This window comes from Poecilia reticulata, linkage group LG11 (assembly GCF_000633615.1).
Source record: "Poecilia reticulata strain Guanapo linkage group LG11, Guppy_female_1.0+MT, whole genome shotgun sequence".
Taxonomy (NCBI): Eukaryota; Metazoa; Chordata; class Actinopteri; order Cyprinodontiformes; family Poeciliidae; genus Poecilia; species Poecilia reticulata.
In genome coordinates, this window is record NC_024341.1 from 22946173 (window position 1) to 22963663 (window position 17491).

Genomic DNA, 17491 nt, shown 5'->3' on the forward strand with positions numbered 1-17491 from the left:
GTAGCCTTCGAGAACTCTACTGAAACAGTATTGTGAAGAACAAGAAACAGCAGTTCAGGAAATCATTTTCCATGTTTAGTTTGCCACAAAGCAAAAATTTTGAAGAATGTCTTTTACTCAGATGAGACCAAAATTAATCTAATTGTCCTACTTTCAAAATGTACGTTGTGCTTAACACACCATCAACTTGGTTGGCAAAAAGATGGATGGTAAAATACTTTTGTTGAAGGTTCAACTTCCAGCAGGACAATTTTAAGCATATAGGCAGTGAGAGAGCTACCATGTGCAATGGCCCATTAAAGGTTCAGTCCTAAATTTTCCTCTTGAATCTGTGTTGTGATGCTTGGAAATTGATGCTCACAGATGCCAGAGTAGATTTTGCATCTGCATATTCAACAAAAGGTGGTTCAGCAAGTTATTCTTTGACGGGGGAAGATTGTATACCTGTTATATTTTTACTTTTATTTATTTATTTTCTATTTTTCCTATGATTTGGAATTACTTTGGTCAATTACAAGAAATTTCAATAGAACACTTTTTAAGTTTGTAATCGTAACATTTCAACATGCGGAACATCATCTCGCCTTTTAATGCAGATATTTTCTTCTTACATCTTAGCATGCTTTTGTGATTCTACAATAAATATTTAATGACTCAGATAATGAACATCTATTTTTCCCTCTTGTTGCTTGTGTCTCTGCAGCTTGACCCCTGCTGCTGTCTGTGATGCCCTCCCATGACGCCCAGGCTGGGAGCTGACACTGACGGTGAGCGGGAGACGCCACTGCACAGCCGGTCCTGGGCCCGTTCCATCAGCTGGTTTTCACCCTCGCTCTTGCACGCTGGAGACTACTCCTTCACCCACCAACTGGTATCCACAATCATCAGCTACTATCCACTTCAGTAAAGTTCGCTTAAAAAGACCCAACAATCCGCTAAGCTTGGTCACCAGCACTATCAGCCAAAATCCACAGTCTCTTAAAAAACAATCAGCAGCACCAGCACAGCTATTACCACCAACACCAGCAGCAACAGCCATCATGTCCAGCCGTAGAAAGTCCTCCACACCTTGCATGGTCCGAGTTATAAGCGACCTGCCCGATGAGCTAGAAGATCCAGAAGACGTGATGGATATGGAAAAGCTGTCTGCCAACGCCATGACGGCAAACGGACACTCAGAACTATCAGAAACCAATGCAAAGCAGGATCCACAGCAGGAGAATGCAGAGAACACTGACAAGGGGACATTTTTAAAGCAAGTGGAAACACAAAACCTTGAGCCATTAGTACAAGAGCTGGAGTCCGATAAAGGAGATCAAACTCACGTCATGGAAAATGTAGACATAAGTGAACTGAAAGACAAAGAAACTGAATCTGAACAGGTGTCAGAGAAAAAGCAGCCTAGAGGGTACAAATGCAAATATTGTCCGTTTTTGACGCAGAACCTGAGTGACTTTAAGGAACATGTAGACTCTAGTCACCCTAACGTCATTCTGAATCCACTGTATCTCTGTGCTGTGTGCAACTTCAACACCAAGAAGTTTGACTCACTCACGGAGCATAATGAAAGCCAGCACCCAGGTGAGACAAACTTCAAGTTTAAAAGGATACAAAGGAACAATCAGACTATCTTAGAACAGACAATCGAAGGCAAAGACAATTCAGCTGAATGCAAAATGACAGACGAACAAGGTGAAGGCAACAGTAGTTCCATGTTTCCTCCTTGTATATCTACAACAGTAAAAACACCCTGTAACATGCAATCCCTGTTTGGAGGAGCAGACCTTCAAAGCCAACTGGATGGTTTGATCCAGAAGGATCAGATCACAGCATTAAACATCAATGGAACAGTTATCATACCTGAACCCACCATGCTTCAAGGGCTCTCTCATGTCACCCCAATGCTTAAGCGCCCACCCAACTTTAACTCTGTACCAAAAATAGCTGTTCCTTTGAACACCACCAAATACAACCCTTCCTTAGACGACAATTTGACATTGATCTCATCCTTTAACAAGTTTCCTTACCCAACTCATGCCGAGCTGTCATGGCTCACGGCTGCCTCCAAGCATCCGGAGGAGCAGATCAAAGTCTGGTTCACCACCCAGCGGCTGAAGCAAGGGATCACCTGGTCCCCAGAAGAGGTGGAGGAAGCCAGAAAGAAAATGTTCAATGGTTCTATTCCTCCTGCCCATCACACATTTACCAGTCCTATATCTCATCCCCCTGCCAAATTGTCCAAGCAGCCTATTGTTCACACAACTGTCGAGCACCCAGGTCAGGTGCGGACAACTGTGTCCAGTGAATTAAGTATTGTCTCATCCACAAATTCTTCTGCAGGGGTGACAATTGGTTCCAGCCACAATCTTAAACGATCCCTGACCACACATCTAGCGTCACAGATTGGTCCCGAGGCAAAGCGACCTATCATGGCGGTGGCCCCTCATTCTGGTGACCCTAAAGACAAGCTTCTTATGGCTCCTCCGCCACCACCTCCACCCCAGAAAGACCGACTACCAATGGCTCCACCGCCAGTTCCTATGGAAATGAAAAGACCTGGAGCAGCTCCGCTAGTCAATGCAGAAATGAAGAGGCCATCTTTTCCTGTGCCTTCAATGCTGCCACCATCTTCATCGTCATCACTATTGTCGTCCTCCAAAGGGAAGTTTCTCTCTGCAACTGGAAATTCCAAGACAAAGCCACTGGTCTCTTTGCCCTCCATGGTGTTTCCAGAGTCCTTAACAAGGCCTATGATAGCTCCTCCGCCTATATATGCCCCACCATTTAAAAACTGTTTGCTAATCCCCCGAACTACAACCATTAGTCCCAAAGAAAAGCATGCTAATACTCACCCTTTGCCTGATTTGAACCTGCCAAACTCTCCTCCATCGATAAACTCTCACATAAGGCGGCCAACCATCATCCAGTCTGTCCGCACTCCAGCTAAAATCCCTTCGCAAATTCAGGGGTTCCCTCTGGAGGGCAAGAAACTAAAGGAGCATCAGAGTTTAGAGATTAATTCTGGCTACCCCAGAGGAGATAAGATTGTCAGTCCTCTGACAGAGGCTAATGGGACATCCCGTTTGGATGGTAAAATGTTCACAGATCAGACGTTCCCTACTCACAGTAACGGAATCATACATTTGGATAGTGGTGATGCTTCAACACCACAAAAGCAAGATTTTAATCCAAAGTCCTCAGTGATGACTCAGTTCCCTTTGCTGGAAAGGATGAAAGGAAAAACAGCAAAACAACTGAAGGTCTTGGAGGAGAATTTCTTGCGGAACAGCTTTCCCACGCATAGCGATGTGGACAATCTTGCAGCCACGACCCGCCTGTCTCATCAGGAAATTGACAGCTGGTTTGTGGAGCGCCGTGCACTACGAGACAACCTGGAACAAGCCCTTCTGAACTCCATGGGCACCAAGAAATTGAGTGGTACTCCTGGCATAGGGGAGAAACAGTTACATCCACATCAGCATCAAACTCTACAGCTGAACGGGGTCCACAAAGCAAACACTAATGTGGTCAATCTTAAGAGCCCTCCTTTACTTTCACATGCCCTCTCCATTGCTTCTTCCATCCCTAACTTAAATACCTGTTCAGTGCCTCCAGACAGCCGATCACTGGCACTCCTCAAGGACGATTTTGCTCAAACACGGTGGCCTTCCCCTGAGGAGTTACACCAGCTGGAAGGTCGGAAAGGACTTGCTCGCTCCGAGCTCGCTCGTTGGTTCACTGACACTCGGCTGCAGAGCATGGAACTGACAGAACTCTTTCACAACAATGGAATAAATGGAGGGCAGGGGCAGCCTGTGTGTTCCCCTGAGAAAACTTCATCCAGCATCATCCAGCGTTGTCAGGAAGGAGCCGTAGCAAACAACAACAAAGTGCTGGAGCTGGAGCTTGGATGGCTGTTGGACCAGCGTTCCAACAGTCTCAACAATCAGCAGCACACTGAGCTCCAAGACCAGTTTGCTGGCAGGTACTTTAATCTTGGTTATCATTGGTATTAGCATTTAGAAATGTAGGTTTCAAAATTACATGATTAAAAAACTATTTTAAAAAAACTTATAAATTCTTGCACTTATTATGTCTTCAAGCCTTGAATATTCTACTATATGCTCCTGAATATATCTGTCTGAAAGAAAAATTGCAGAAATACCTTAACCTCTTGGTGGCATAATTATTAGTGTTGATTTTTTTTGTACTTTTAACAAACCAGTTAAATATAGACCAAAAACTAAATGTAGAGAAAGCAAAACAAAAGTTGACCATTGCTGTAGTCTTGCAGATCATGCAGTGCTCAACACAAATGGAGATGTTTAAAGTGCAACTATGTTTCTGTGAGAATCTTGAAATTTCTGTGTAACTTCATTTAGTTCTGCAATATTTTGCCTACGACTGTCTCAGTGTTGGCCTCCTTTGGTCGAGCTGTGATGAAGCAGTTGAACTTTTCCATTGGTTGTTAACGGTATTTACAAAGTGTAAAAACACTTTTATCAACAACAATACCAGAAACTACATTTTGTAACAAAACAAATTGTGTTGATTCTATAATGCAATTAAAATTTTTAAAAAATGATGTAAAAGTGTTGGTAAAGTCTTAACGCAAATGTAAGCAGTTAAGTCACAGCTACAGTGAAGGTTCAACCTGCTACTTGGTACATCAAAAGCACCTGATCACCTGAACTCAGTGATCTTTTATTTTATGGACAGTGGCTATTAACACAGGAAAAATTGCTTTATAAATATCAGAGTTAGTGGCAACAGAACATGATTAAAAGCTTTGCTAAACCAATATTCCTTGAGTTTGTCTTAAAAACTTTGAACCCTCCCAGCTGCCCTCRGGTCCTGAGGAAGGTCATTTTACAGTGGAAGTCAAGAGTAATTAAAAGATGCCTCATCGTAGCTTTCAGGATTAATAAAATACCTGAATCTGCAGACCTCTGTTTCTAATAGATGTCAAAAGCAAATAAAAAGGATATGTTGGACTAAGCACATTCAAAGCTTTAAAAGTCATTTAAAGAAGACAGGATAAAGGGGCAGAGAATCAGAATCACAGAGATTCTCTTTCTGGTCCTTTTCAGAAGATGTGCAACTTAGTTTTGTATTGATTCCAGTGATGACATTTACTTTTTTGGGGGGAATTTTTTGGATAACAAAGAAGAGCCTCACAATAATCAATTCTGCAGGTGATAACAGCATGCATGAAAATGTCTACATTGGCTTGTATTAAGCTGGCAGAGCTCCTTAACTGGAACAATGTGTCTTCATTGTGTTAATAATGAGTTATTTTAAAAAAAAATTTGATTTGAATCAAAAATAATGCCGAGCTTCTTCACAATTCTAGATGGGTGTTGTGCCAGAGCACCTAATTTGGTGTGAAGTTTCTCCCTGTGTGTCTCAGGACCAATGACTAAAACCTCTGTTTTGTCCTGGTTGAGCTGTAGAAAATGAACACGTTGTCATGACTATTATATCAAGACCAGCTTTCAGGGTAACTAACTCGTGCCTCAGCTTGAAATCTTCAGTTTTATGGACGAGTTAATAGAAATGATTCAGAGTAGGTAAGTTTATTTGGATTCAATTCCCAAGGTTGTTATATTTCATCATCCGGTATTCTCTGAACTAGTTTTAGTTTCACTTCTTACCCACTTTTATGCAGTCAGTGTTTACTTAATATTCTCTTATTATCTTCAGCAAAATTTTCTGCCCACCGGCACTTTTTCTGGTGACCTGTGCATCCAAAATGAATTTCTATTTCTCTCTCAATGGGTGTCAGCTTTTTTTTTTTCTAGCTACCATATTACCATTGTTTTCAAAGTGTTAGCCTACCAATATATGGGACATCATTTAGTCTTCCTTCCTATCGAGCAGCTTGGGACATGTTTGGCCAGATAACACAGCCATTAGGTTGGAAACCAATATCTGCACAATAATTTGGCAAGCATTTTATTCTTCCCAGGAGTGAGCTCTGGGAATAAATAAAAAAACCACGATGTGAACCTGCGCTGACAGCACAATGAAATCCTTCTTGCTGCTGCTGGTTCTGTGAAGTCTCAAACAATTTAAACTCTTTAACGTCTCTTAAACTTTTGAAAGTACAAAGAAATGCACACATATTGCTTAAGACAACTTGCGCTAGAGTTTAGCTTTAGCTTAAATAAATTMATATACAGTAAAGTAATATATAAAGTATGATATCCCAGTTGAAAGGTTTCCACGTGATATGAGCAGTTCACTATTTTAATGTTCGCAGTACCCATAGTACCCATTATTTTAATGATTAGTTTCTTTTCATTAATTAAAAATTCTCCACTTATGACCCACTCACATTAAGTATAATAATGGGCAATCACCTCATTACCCTAAATATCAGAAGAATGATTAACAACTACCTTACTACCTTCTAAATTCAGAAAAAAGTCAAATGCCTACAAAGCAGCTTTTTTTATAATATTTTGTGTCATGTATGCCGAATATTTGTGTGCTTGAGAAGTTGGGAACATCCATAACGAATAAACAGCCTCGATAATACTCCTCCTGTTATTCTGATTTTTAATGCTGTGTTATTTCTTGATATTGATTTAAACAACTACAGTCAATAAATAGGCTACACTGCATGATGTTCCTCTAGCAAAGGATCCGACTTAAAGGAAACAATTTGTTTAAAACAAAAACAATTAATATGGAGCCACTAGAATATAAATAAATTCAGATGTATTTATTTCAATTTTATATAAAAAAGTAATAAATGTGAAAATATGATTTTCTTTATTTTTGTTTAACCAGGATATTCATTGACTCAGATTTCTTTTYTTTTTTTTTTTTTTTGTAAACCCTAAAGTCAGGATTTGCAGAATTTAAAAGTTACAAATAAAAGTTAAACAGTAACATCMMAATAGATAAATAAAATTAAACCATTCACACCCAATCTAATACTAAGTCATATTCCAGTTTAAGATTAGTTTTTCAGTTGCAGAMGTCTTGTTGAAAACTTTGAAAAATTAGTAGAATGCMGTTCTAACAAGTCTAGAAACAAATCCTTGGTACTTCAAAATAATCGTATAAAGTTAATAAGAATTTACTGACAAAAGAAGCATGTGTACAAAGTATGTATTTATATATCAAACAAATCTGCCTTTGGACCCTATTGAGCCTTCAAGTTGTTATGCCACCTGGTTTATTAAGACTATATAGACAGATTTAATGATGACTGTCCACTCCTGACATTTACCCTTCCTGTGGTCTTAAAGCGACGCTCAGAAGGAGCACGACAAATGTCACGGTCAGAGTGCAGGGACCGTGACATTCTCCCATCAGACTGTCACTTTCCAAAGCTACACTCAAATAAAACCTCGTAAAAGCGCACAAAGTTTACAGTGGAAACCTTGTGCTCAGGGTCAGTGTGAACTTYCTGGACTGTGCACAGTGTAAAAAAACTCGTTGGGTATAAGTGACCTCATCTCTTAAGGGGGTTAAATTCAACCTGGACTGTCGCTCAGTCGGGTACTCTAGTGTTTCATTAAAAAAATGTGAACAGTTATTTACTGCAAATATGCAAAGTATCTTCCAACGTACATAACATTTTCCACATATTAACTCTTTGAACTAACAATGGTCGTAGTCATGCTCAGTTTTATTCAGATCAGATTTAAGCAAGTAATTCCAGGAACTCCACATGTTTATGACTTTGATGGTAGAACAGAAAAGGAATTTTCCAGCTATGAAACTTGTGCACCTAGACRGCCAATAGTAATTTGGAAAATTAACTAGCAWTATGTCTGCTTATCAGTTGACACATGCGTTGTTATACAATAAATAAACTGAAAAGTTTGACAGGTCAGCATCAATAAAGGCAACACTTGTGGTTTTATGACAATAGCAGCAGGTTAAAGAGACCATCGACATTATGCCAACGTCCTGAGGGGAAAAACTTTAAAATCTCTAAAGTGAGGACCGAACATAACTTAACAGAGGTTGCATTCCTAAGTAGAAAGTTGCTATGTAGAGCAACGGATCCCAAGATGCCACTCTGTGCAGCAGTTCTCTAGCAGAGAGCTTTGTAGTTTTGTTKTCCTCCTTCACCATTTGTCTTCGCTTGATCGGAAAATGAAATTTGATCCATGATGTGAAATGTGTCATTTATATCCTTTAGAATGAAAAAGTCACAGATTGCTAATTTGAAGTTCTTATAGATTCAGAAAAACAAATAAAATGTAAATTATACTTTAACGATACTCACTTCTCAAATGAATGAMTATACTACTTTTCAGACCTTTCCAATTGGTTTTGGAATAAAAAAATGCTTTTTAGCCGTACTTTTAAAGAATGCACAGCATTTAAATTAGGTTACTTGTAATAGAAGATGWTCACCTTGTTGTAAATGAGAAGTTTTACTATGAAACATCTAATATTTTTCTATCCATTATAAAGACTTAATGAACCAGAATCCTGTCCCGTCTATCATTGTCTAAGCAGAGAACCCAGATGACACAAACACATTATCATTCATATGAGGCTCATCAGTGATGTCCAGCAGGGTCTTAGTGGCCGCGTTTAGGAACAATAATGGAACTTAATGGTGTCTATTGTTACCGTAACTGTGGTGTTAAAATTGGCCCAACAGACTGAGGCAGCAGAGTATGGCCGAAATGAAGAACGGGGCCCAAAATGGGGGACTCATGGGAGGAGCGCGGGAGGTGTTCGGGAGCTGGCTGGACGACGGACCTTTGAGGAGGGGACGGGAGCTGCTCCTGGACCGAGAGAGGAAGATGGCGGAGGAGACATCCGGGCGGCTTACAGGATGAAGGTAAAAAGCTTGTTCTGCAATGTCTCTAAAGTGACTTTATGTGTTGAATACTGACTCCAAGAAACCTGAGAAAATAATAAGACTTCTAATAAGGCCTCTTTTATCTGATGCAGATAAGAAAATAAATAAAAAAAATTTTGTTCTTGATTTAAAAAAAAACTGAAGGCAAACATTTTTAATTAAACCTGCAGCTACATTCAGATTCCACATATAATAACATGTATTAGTCAATTCTTTGTTTGGGGATTAATTACTTTTCTATAAAATGTCAAAAAAATGTTGATAACCTTCCTTTTACTCGCTAAAATATCAGCCAGAGTTTTTCAGGGGCCTCACTGATGTTTAGTTATTTTTCCGCACCTTTTAAAGTTGATTTAGTGAATTTAAAAGGTTTCCTTTGTAATTTTGTTGTTAATAAAAAAATAAAGTCGGAACAAAACATCAACATCTTTTCTCCTTCATCCAACCAACAAACCCTGATAATAAAAAGTCTTCCAAGAACATCACTTTTGAACATGTTAAACATGTTGATAGCACCAGTGTATGTGCCCTTTGACCTTTCTTGCAGACCAGAATGAAGAATCAATTATGTTTCACTGATATATCACTGTTGGTGTTCATTCCTTTCAATTAAAACTGTTTTATGCTTGTTTTGATAAATCCTCCAGACCTGTGAACATTTCACTCAAATAAGATCATGTAGTGGAAGCAAACTTAAGTTCTAAACATGATGAGATCAAATTTGAATATCTCATCATATCTCATATCCCGTTGGTTGAGTTAAATACTTGGCACCTCTATGAACCAGTCAGAGTCAGAAGAATGGAAAAGCAATGCCAATATAGGCTGTAGAAACAAATAAAATCCCAAACATCTTAAATGTTAAGATGCTATCCTACTGTCTTTTTATAAGCAGGACCTTAGTGATTCATTTCAAACTAATATATTCGTCCAATGACTTGTTAGCGATGGCATCTAGAGCTGGAATATAGTTTGTGACCTCACAACGAAGTTAACGGTGCATGCTTTATGATTTTATGTTTTATTCCTCTGGAGCTGCTAACTTGCTGAGTTTTTGTCAAACAGGAAAAGGGGACGTCTTTGTAAAGACCAGACAGTATTCAAATCATGTCTTCCTTGCCGGGTTTCTCAAAGTGATGACATTAGCAGAAGCTTTTAGCTGATTATCTTATTTTGGTATGCTGGATGCGTGGATTGGACCTTCTTAGTGTTGGCAGAGCCGATCTCTACCACATGCATCTCTCTGCAGCCATGCAAAATATGGAAAAGATGTCAGATTTATAACTGTTTTCCCGGCCAGTCACAGCTTGGAGCCAGCTGAGGGTAAATTGGCCAAATYCAATTCTTAGTTGATTCACTGGTGCATCTCCAGACATATTGGGCTTTTTTTAACACTTTCACAAATATTGAAGTTCCCAAATAATTTACAATCCCATTTTACTTTAATCTGCAGATTGGTACCATAATAGTCTGCATGGAATAATTTACATGTTTTACTCTGTTAAAATCAGAAAAAAGATGCATCTAAAAACAAGTGTTTTAGACATACTATTCAAAGTAATAGGTCTCAGATGAGTGAAGTACTTTTCTATAATCGTTTATAATAGCACTATAGTCGTGCTACGTGTTTCACCAATTTAACATTATACTGACTGCTGTATGCTACAACAAAAACTGAACAAGGTTGATAATTTTTAAAAGTATCCAAAAGTGTGGTCATTTCTGTCCAGAATACACCAAATGTAAGTTTGTYCCCCACCAGCAAAGAAAATGATCCGTCCATTTAACTATAAGCRCTCTGAATTTAGCAGCAAGTAATTTTCTGCTGTTCGATTATGAACTAATAGATTACAGAGAACAAAAGGCTGCAAATTTCAGTAGTCTGCGGTAGCTTCGCAATTAGCTGAGACAAGTCCCCCGATGTCGCTCCTTTTCACGTTTTTATTGAATATTCTGCTTTAAGATATAAAATAACTGCAGATTGCTCTGCGAAAAAAAACAAAAATCTGCAGATTTTTTTTTTTTTCCCACTCCATTGAAAACTGATTTGTCTCAGCATGGTCCTCACTGGTCTCCAGTGTCCCCCACTATGTTCCCCCCCGTTCTGTCAGTGTTGAAGCCAACACCTCAATCCCAGTCAACAAACAAACAAATCCAACCAGTCTTTGTTTGTGTGTGTCGCTGTATGAGTTTTGGCTGAACAGTGACTTGGTTAAAGATTTTGTTGGAAGGGGGGGGTTATAAATTATTGGAGTCCTGAAATAGCAGCAGACCCCCCAGTGTGGCAAAGTTTCATAGATAAAAGGCTCTGCCTAGGGCAAAGAGTGATGACAGAGTCTACTGCTTGTTCCCTCCACTGTCTGTTCTGACAGAAGATTGAATGTCTTAATGTGCCTGCTTGGCTTTTGCTCATCAAAATAGAATCTGTTCAAATGATTTCTTCAAGACAAATGTCTGTTTAAAAAACAAAAGGAAAAGGTTGAGACACAACTTCTTACACTGTCACTTTGGAAAGATTGCCACCACTTTAGGGTAGCATCAAAATCAACACTTGACAGCTAAAATCAATAATCAATACGCAGTGTTTTAAATAGTCAACCGTGGGTTTTTGCAAATGACATGCGGCGTTTAAAAAAAGAATTGTGCACCTTTTTCTACCTTCACATTTGAGTTCAGAAGTGTTTTTTTATTTGTCCCACAGGAGACAGACAGCACTGGGAAACAACAAATACGTTTCTCACTCTCCTAAAATAAATGTAAATGTGCTGTTCTCTACAAGAAAGACTTTTAACACAAAAATAGTGGCCAGTTCTTTGATGTTCAAAAGTTCTACTTAGTAAAAACGACGCCGTGACAAATACAGCACTTTGGAAGCCAACTTCGTTTTTTTATTTCTTTTTTGCCTCCCTGGTGATTTGATGTTTGGAAGTGAAGAAATATTTCTCTTTTCAAAGCTATAGACTGCCCAGTGTTGCATTTGGAGTCATYTTTTGTAAGCCATTTAACTCTGCTCCCCTTTCAACAAAAGTGGAACAAAAAACAGACTACAGGGGTCAAGTCAGCAGTAGTAAATATGGATTCCAGGCCTTTTCACTCTTTTTAGGGTTCTCTTGATGTAAAATGAATTAAAAAATGGATTTGCCACATGAAATTTATGCAGTGGGAGTATCATTGTCACAAAAATATAACAGTTATAAGTTAGAATATGATGGACTAGCGGTGCCTTTAACATCRTCAGGGTTGACCTGCTGACAAAGCGCCTCCAGAGCCTCAGAGGTTGTCTTTATTTGTTGCTATGCCGACTGATTACGTTCTCCAGAACAACAACGCAGATTTATTTACTGTTGCTCCCGAGTCTGCTGCAGCCGCGCTCATAGACTCCTCCGCTCTCGTGGTCCCCACTCCACTCCAACCCACACATCAGAGCCGGCACCGGCAAACGCAACACAGCAGCGTCACATATTTGCACAGAGAAGTTTTTTTTTTTTCTTCTTCTTCTTTTACAGAAATTCGGCTTTTACTGTCCGACGCGCTTAAGCCTCCATCAAACTGTCACTTTCCCGGTTTATTCCAGCAGCAGTGGTGCAGCGCATAAAAAAACAAAATGATAATTTTGTGTTATCGGAAGAGCCGGGGGAGGTGTTGGGGTGGTTGTGACTTAGTTTGAGAGTAGGATGATAAATGAACATGAGCTGCTATGTAAACTCAGTTTGTTACTGCAGCTGCTCTGCTCAGGTGCCAGGTATTATTGGAGGCGGAAATCTGCTATCCAGATCAGTTTGGCTGACTGATAGATGACTGTGGCAAGTGAAAGCTGAAATCCACTAAACCCTGCCGATTTAAAATTGGCTCCAGATTAAAACCATTCTCCAGCAACTTTTCTCCACGGGTTTAAATTTGGGACAGAAGTATTTATAATCAGACAAATGCTTCAGATTAAACATTACTGATAATTCAAAAGGATAAATCTGTCCACTGGACAAGAAAACGCTTCATTAATATTACAATATCAACAGCCTACATCTGTTATTCACCYTTCATTCTGCCATTCAATGTATTATCTCATTACCAGAACTTAAACACATCTGAAAATTACTTTTGTTTTCACAGTTTCACGTCTAATAAATACAGATTCTTGTGAAGATATTCATGCTTCTTGAACTTAATGACATGTTGTGTTAAAACCTCAGACATCAGTGGATTTTATGTGCAAAGTTACTTGTGCTTTTATTCACCCCCCCCCCCTATAATTTGATACACCTAAATAAGTAGGTGAACATTAAAACATAGCGGTGGCAGCATGATGCGAGGAAGCTGCGGTGGGTTGAAGGCTGAAAAATGCTTGAAGCCGGGACAAAATTTACCTTCAGCAGGACAACAATCCAAAGCATGCAGCCAGAGTCAATGACATGAAATGTGATGTTCGGACTGAGCTTGAGTTTTTTTTTTTTTTGCAAAGTAGAACAAACAAGAATTTCAAACTTTAGATTTTGTGGAGGCATAGCCCATTAGATATGACTCAATAGGACTAAATACAAATGCCTCACTTTTCAGATATTTATTGCTATAACAACTTTGTGTTGGTCTATCACATAAAATACCAATATAAATCATAGATTTTTGTGGTTTTAAAAGGACAAAATGTGAAAGAGTTTATGAGTCTGAATCACTTTGCAAGGCCAACATTTCCATAGCGCTGTGTGGTTTCTAACAGATTTTACTATCTATAGTCAGAAGTGAAATTTGTTTTTTTGCAATGTTTCAGTTCCACACAGTCTAACTTGAGTCTTATGTCGAAAATGTGCCTAGTATCACTAAAATTATACATTTATCACACCAAACCTTTATCCTTTATCAATTTATTTTTTGTTTTTGTTCTTCTGTCTTACACTGTTTAAAAGAATTAATCATCTAAAAGACATCATAAGTCATATATCTGAAAGGTTGCTCAAGCTTTATCTTTTGAATATAGCGATACATACAAGTATAATAGTGAGGCGTGAATGACAGCGGGCTTTCGGAGTGAAGGCCACAGTAGATCAGAGAAAAATTCTTAGTGTCTGTGGAGAATGTTTTGAATAACAATGAACTAAAAAATTATTTGAAATCAATTATTATGAATTTTCACCAAAAATGGGGGGAGAAAAAAAGGAAGAAAGAGCCGACTCGACCTTTTAAACTTGAAAATAATCAGAGAAACAAAGAACTTTGAATAACTAGGTTCATATGATGATCAGAATATTGTGTTCAAATCATTTTTCATACAGTTTTTTTTTCCCCCACAGTCCACTCAGTAAAAACCTCAGGTGAGAAGTTAGCGATCACGTTAAGAAGAAGTGATGAAGAACGATTGTTAAAGAGAGTCATAACAATTTATGGAGCAAATTCCTGCAGTGAAAATTGATGTGCTGTGATCTCCACAGCTCATCTGTGTGTGTCTGCGTGTGTATGCGTCTGTAGGGGTGTGTGTGTGTGTGTGTGGGTGTGTGTGCGTGTGTGTGTGTGTGTGTGTGCATCATCTATTGTCCTGTCTCACTAATCACAGCAGCTTGAGGCTTCATTTAATCAGCGTAGCACGGCGCAGCGTCCCATAATAACTTATCAACAGTCGCAGCTTATAGATGAAGGTTTAATTGCTAAAATGCTGCAGTGCTTCTTATTATGATTCAAAACAAAGGGGCAGTGGACACTGAAATTACCTGTTTCCAAATAATCGCAACTTTMGGATTTGAATGTGTTTTCAAATAATTGTAAGTCATGAGTTATAGTAGAAAATCTATTTCTTTATTATTTAAATCAGTGGATTGAAACGGCGATGATTCAAAGCAGATTTAAAATTTTACAGGGCCGTAACCACCTAAAGCTCGCATCACTTCCGATGTTAATCAGATCTAAATCATTTTCCGCTGCGCCGTGAACCGTCATGTCAAAGCAGCACATACAGACGGGGGAAAGTAATCAGTGTGTGAAACTAGAAAGTGCTGCAAGATCCTCTTCAAAGGAAGCACAGTCCTCCGAACTGGAATGTGATGCATTTTAATAAAAGACGCTGCGGAAAATGTTTTATCCTTCTCTGCTTCTCCTTGTTACGAAGCACAATGATCGTCGTGTCAGAGATGGATTTCATTCAAATCGCTGCACTTTTTCATCAGAGGATGTTCAAGCAGCAACTGGACTGAGACTGATTCTGAACACTGATTCTTTAATTCCAAAATTATACAGATTTGTTTTTACATATTCAGCTTACATGTACAAATGAAGTCTAAAGCGTGAATGTTAAAACCATGATTGTTAGTTTGAGGCACCAGCCAAACAATTAGTTTTTATGTTTAGGGATAGTGTGATCAACTCTTTTTTTTTCTTTCAGATGTTCCTGAACTGTTTTAAAATCTAGAAAATTATGGTTCCACTTTTATAAATCTCTTCGCTTCAATTCCAACTTTAATTGTTTTGGATATCTAAATGATAATTTGCAACTTTCTAAGACGTTTAGACTTTAGTTTTGCAGTTTAGTCTGCTGTTCATCAATGGGAAGCTGATGAGGTTTAGATCCTYTTCTGGTCTTGTTGGATTGTCTGCTGCTGGTTAGCAGTGGTGAGTAGTTAATTATTATTGGTTATTTCTTTACTGCTAGTAATAAATTTAATTTGTTTTCAAATCTTAATGAGGATCTGAGATTTTTTGCAGCATCATCAAACGCAATTTCCAATTATTTCCCCACTAATTTTAGTACAAAGCTGATTGATTTTTGTCAATTGTGTGAAATTTAATTTAATTTGAAAATAGTTTATCAATTCCAAAAGGAAATAAAAAATGTTCATAACTCATATTGATGATGTTGATGTTTTCCCCTGTAGTCAGGCAGGATATTCTGCAGCAGTTAGTATTRCAGCAAATCTGAAGAAGCCTCTGACTGAGCAGCCACTGAAAGGCAGATGTAAAGAATGCTCAGGGTTACCTGTAATTTTCTTGACTTTATGAAGAGTCCGTCTTTGCGGCATCGTCTCCGGTGGTCATCGAGTCGTCCCCAGAACAGAACTAGCCTTCTTTAACTGCTTGTGTTGCATTTTTAAGACCCTGGCTCTGATGCTGCTACACCAACAGATGACGCCAGAAGAGATTACTCTCGACAACAGATTTGTAGAAAATATGCAGCATCTTTCTGTAAACACTAAAGGTCCGATTTTGTCTGTTGTCCAAGTAACCGCCGAGGTATTTATACTCCTCCACTTCTCCTTCTATGATGCTAATAGTGTTTCCCCAACCTTGTTTCTCTTGAAATCTGCAGCCTTCTCCTTTTGTTTACATTCAAGATAAGATGATTGTTTCCATACMATACCACAAAACGATCCACCAGCTCAAATACAATAATTATCTGTCTTCTCAGACAGCATCTGTAAATATTTAGGTTGAGCTGTAATTTTCTGCTTTGTATTTGTATTCAAATTAAAAAAATTAAAAAAAAAACACGAGGAAAACTCAACCACCAGTAGAAATCTTTTTTTTTTAACTGTTGCACAAAACATAATTTTCCAGTTTTGTTTTTTTYTTTTTTTCTTTGTTACCATGCAATCTCTGTGTAATTTTCTTGTATTTGTTGTGGACATAAAAGTATTGATTTCTGCCATTTAACATGCTTGTTTAACTGCGGTAAACTGAGAAATGGCCACGGTTCTTAAAGAAACGGGAACTAAAACCTCTAGTTTCATGGAGATTATTATAGAAGCTAGCCATTTTCTACATTAAATCATGTAATTGTGTCGCTGATCTTTTAAAATATATTTTTTAAAAATCCAAAGTGAATGATCTTCGTAGCAACACTGGTATATTTTAGTTTTCTTTTTGGATCTCTTGTCCTGTTTTTGTAGTCACAGGGACTATAGGTCCCAATTTAATTCACTTCCAAACAAAAGCCAACTTTCAACATTAAACCACCTACAAGGATTAGAACAGAGAGTGCCAGCTTCTGGCACAACAATTGCTTTTTAATCCCTCTCTGTGCCCATATATGATTTTTTKTYTCTCTCTTTAAGGTAGTAATAATCTGAGTTCGCATCAGGATGACATTTTTGTTTGTTGTAAAAAAACTGAGGGTTTTATTTGATCTCTTTCCCCTCTCTTGTCCTTTTTCTATTTTTTTTTTTTTATAGATTTGCCGCCGTCACTGCTGCTGGAAACATACAGGAAGAAAGAATCCGAAGAATGGAGAGACGAAAAGTTCTTTTTTTTTATTTTCGTTTAATTAACAGATATTGTACTGTATTATTATTTTTTAAAACCAATTCTTATCTCTTGATTGTCGCATCTGAGGTCACGCACAACATCTCCCTCGATCCGGTTTGAGGCAGTGTCGTCCATGTTTTCCTGCTGAAGTAACCCCAGGATGGGAGCGATTTTTGAGTTTAAATAACAGTGGGCTTTTGAGGCGGCTGGTTTTATTAGGGGACATGAGCGAGCGTGCACCCATACCAAAATCTGAAGAGCTCAAATAGAAATTCAGGGTCACAATCTGTGAAAGTAATTGAAAAATCCCTCCTTTTTAATAGAGTTCATATTTATGCTTCCAGCTTTCACAGTGAAGTGGGTTTAATAAAAGTAATATATACAAACTAGATCGAAAGGCATTTAAGCTAATTTACAAAAAACGAGTTTCAG

General features: G+C 38.4%; 1 protein-coding gene across 3 annotated transcripts in view; it reads left to right on the forward strand.

Moving 5' to 3' along the window:
- Nucleotides 1-17485, forward strand: part of LOC103472793 (zinc fingers and homeoboxes protein 2-like) — a 159124-nt gene extending 141639 nt beyond the window's left edge. For all 3 annotated transcript variants that reach the window (XM_008422629.2, XM_008422628.2, XM_008422630.1), the window contains 3 exons: nucleotides 704-3985; nucleotides 8633-8815; nucleotides 16987-17485. In XM_008422629.2, the coding sequence (XP_008420851.1) occupies nucleotides 1041-3985; nucleotides 8633-8813 (3126 nt within the window). In that variant the 5' untranslated portion in view covers nucleotides 704-1040 and the 3' untranslated portion in view covers nucleotides 8814-8815; nucleotides 16987-17485. The remainder of the gene's footprint in view (nucleotides 1-703; nucleotides 3986-8632; nucleotides 8816-16986) is intronic.
- The last annotated feature ends 6 nt before the right edge of the window (nucleotides 17486-17491 follow it).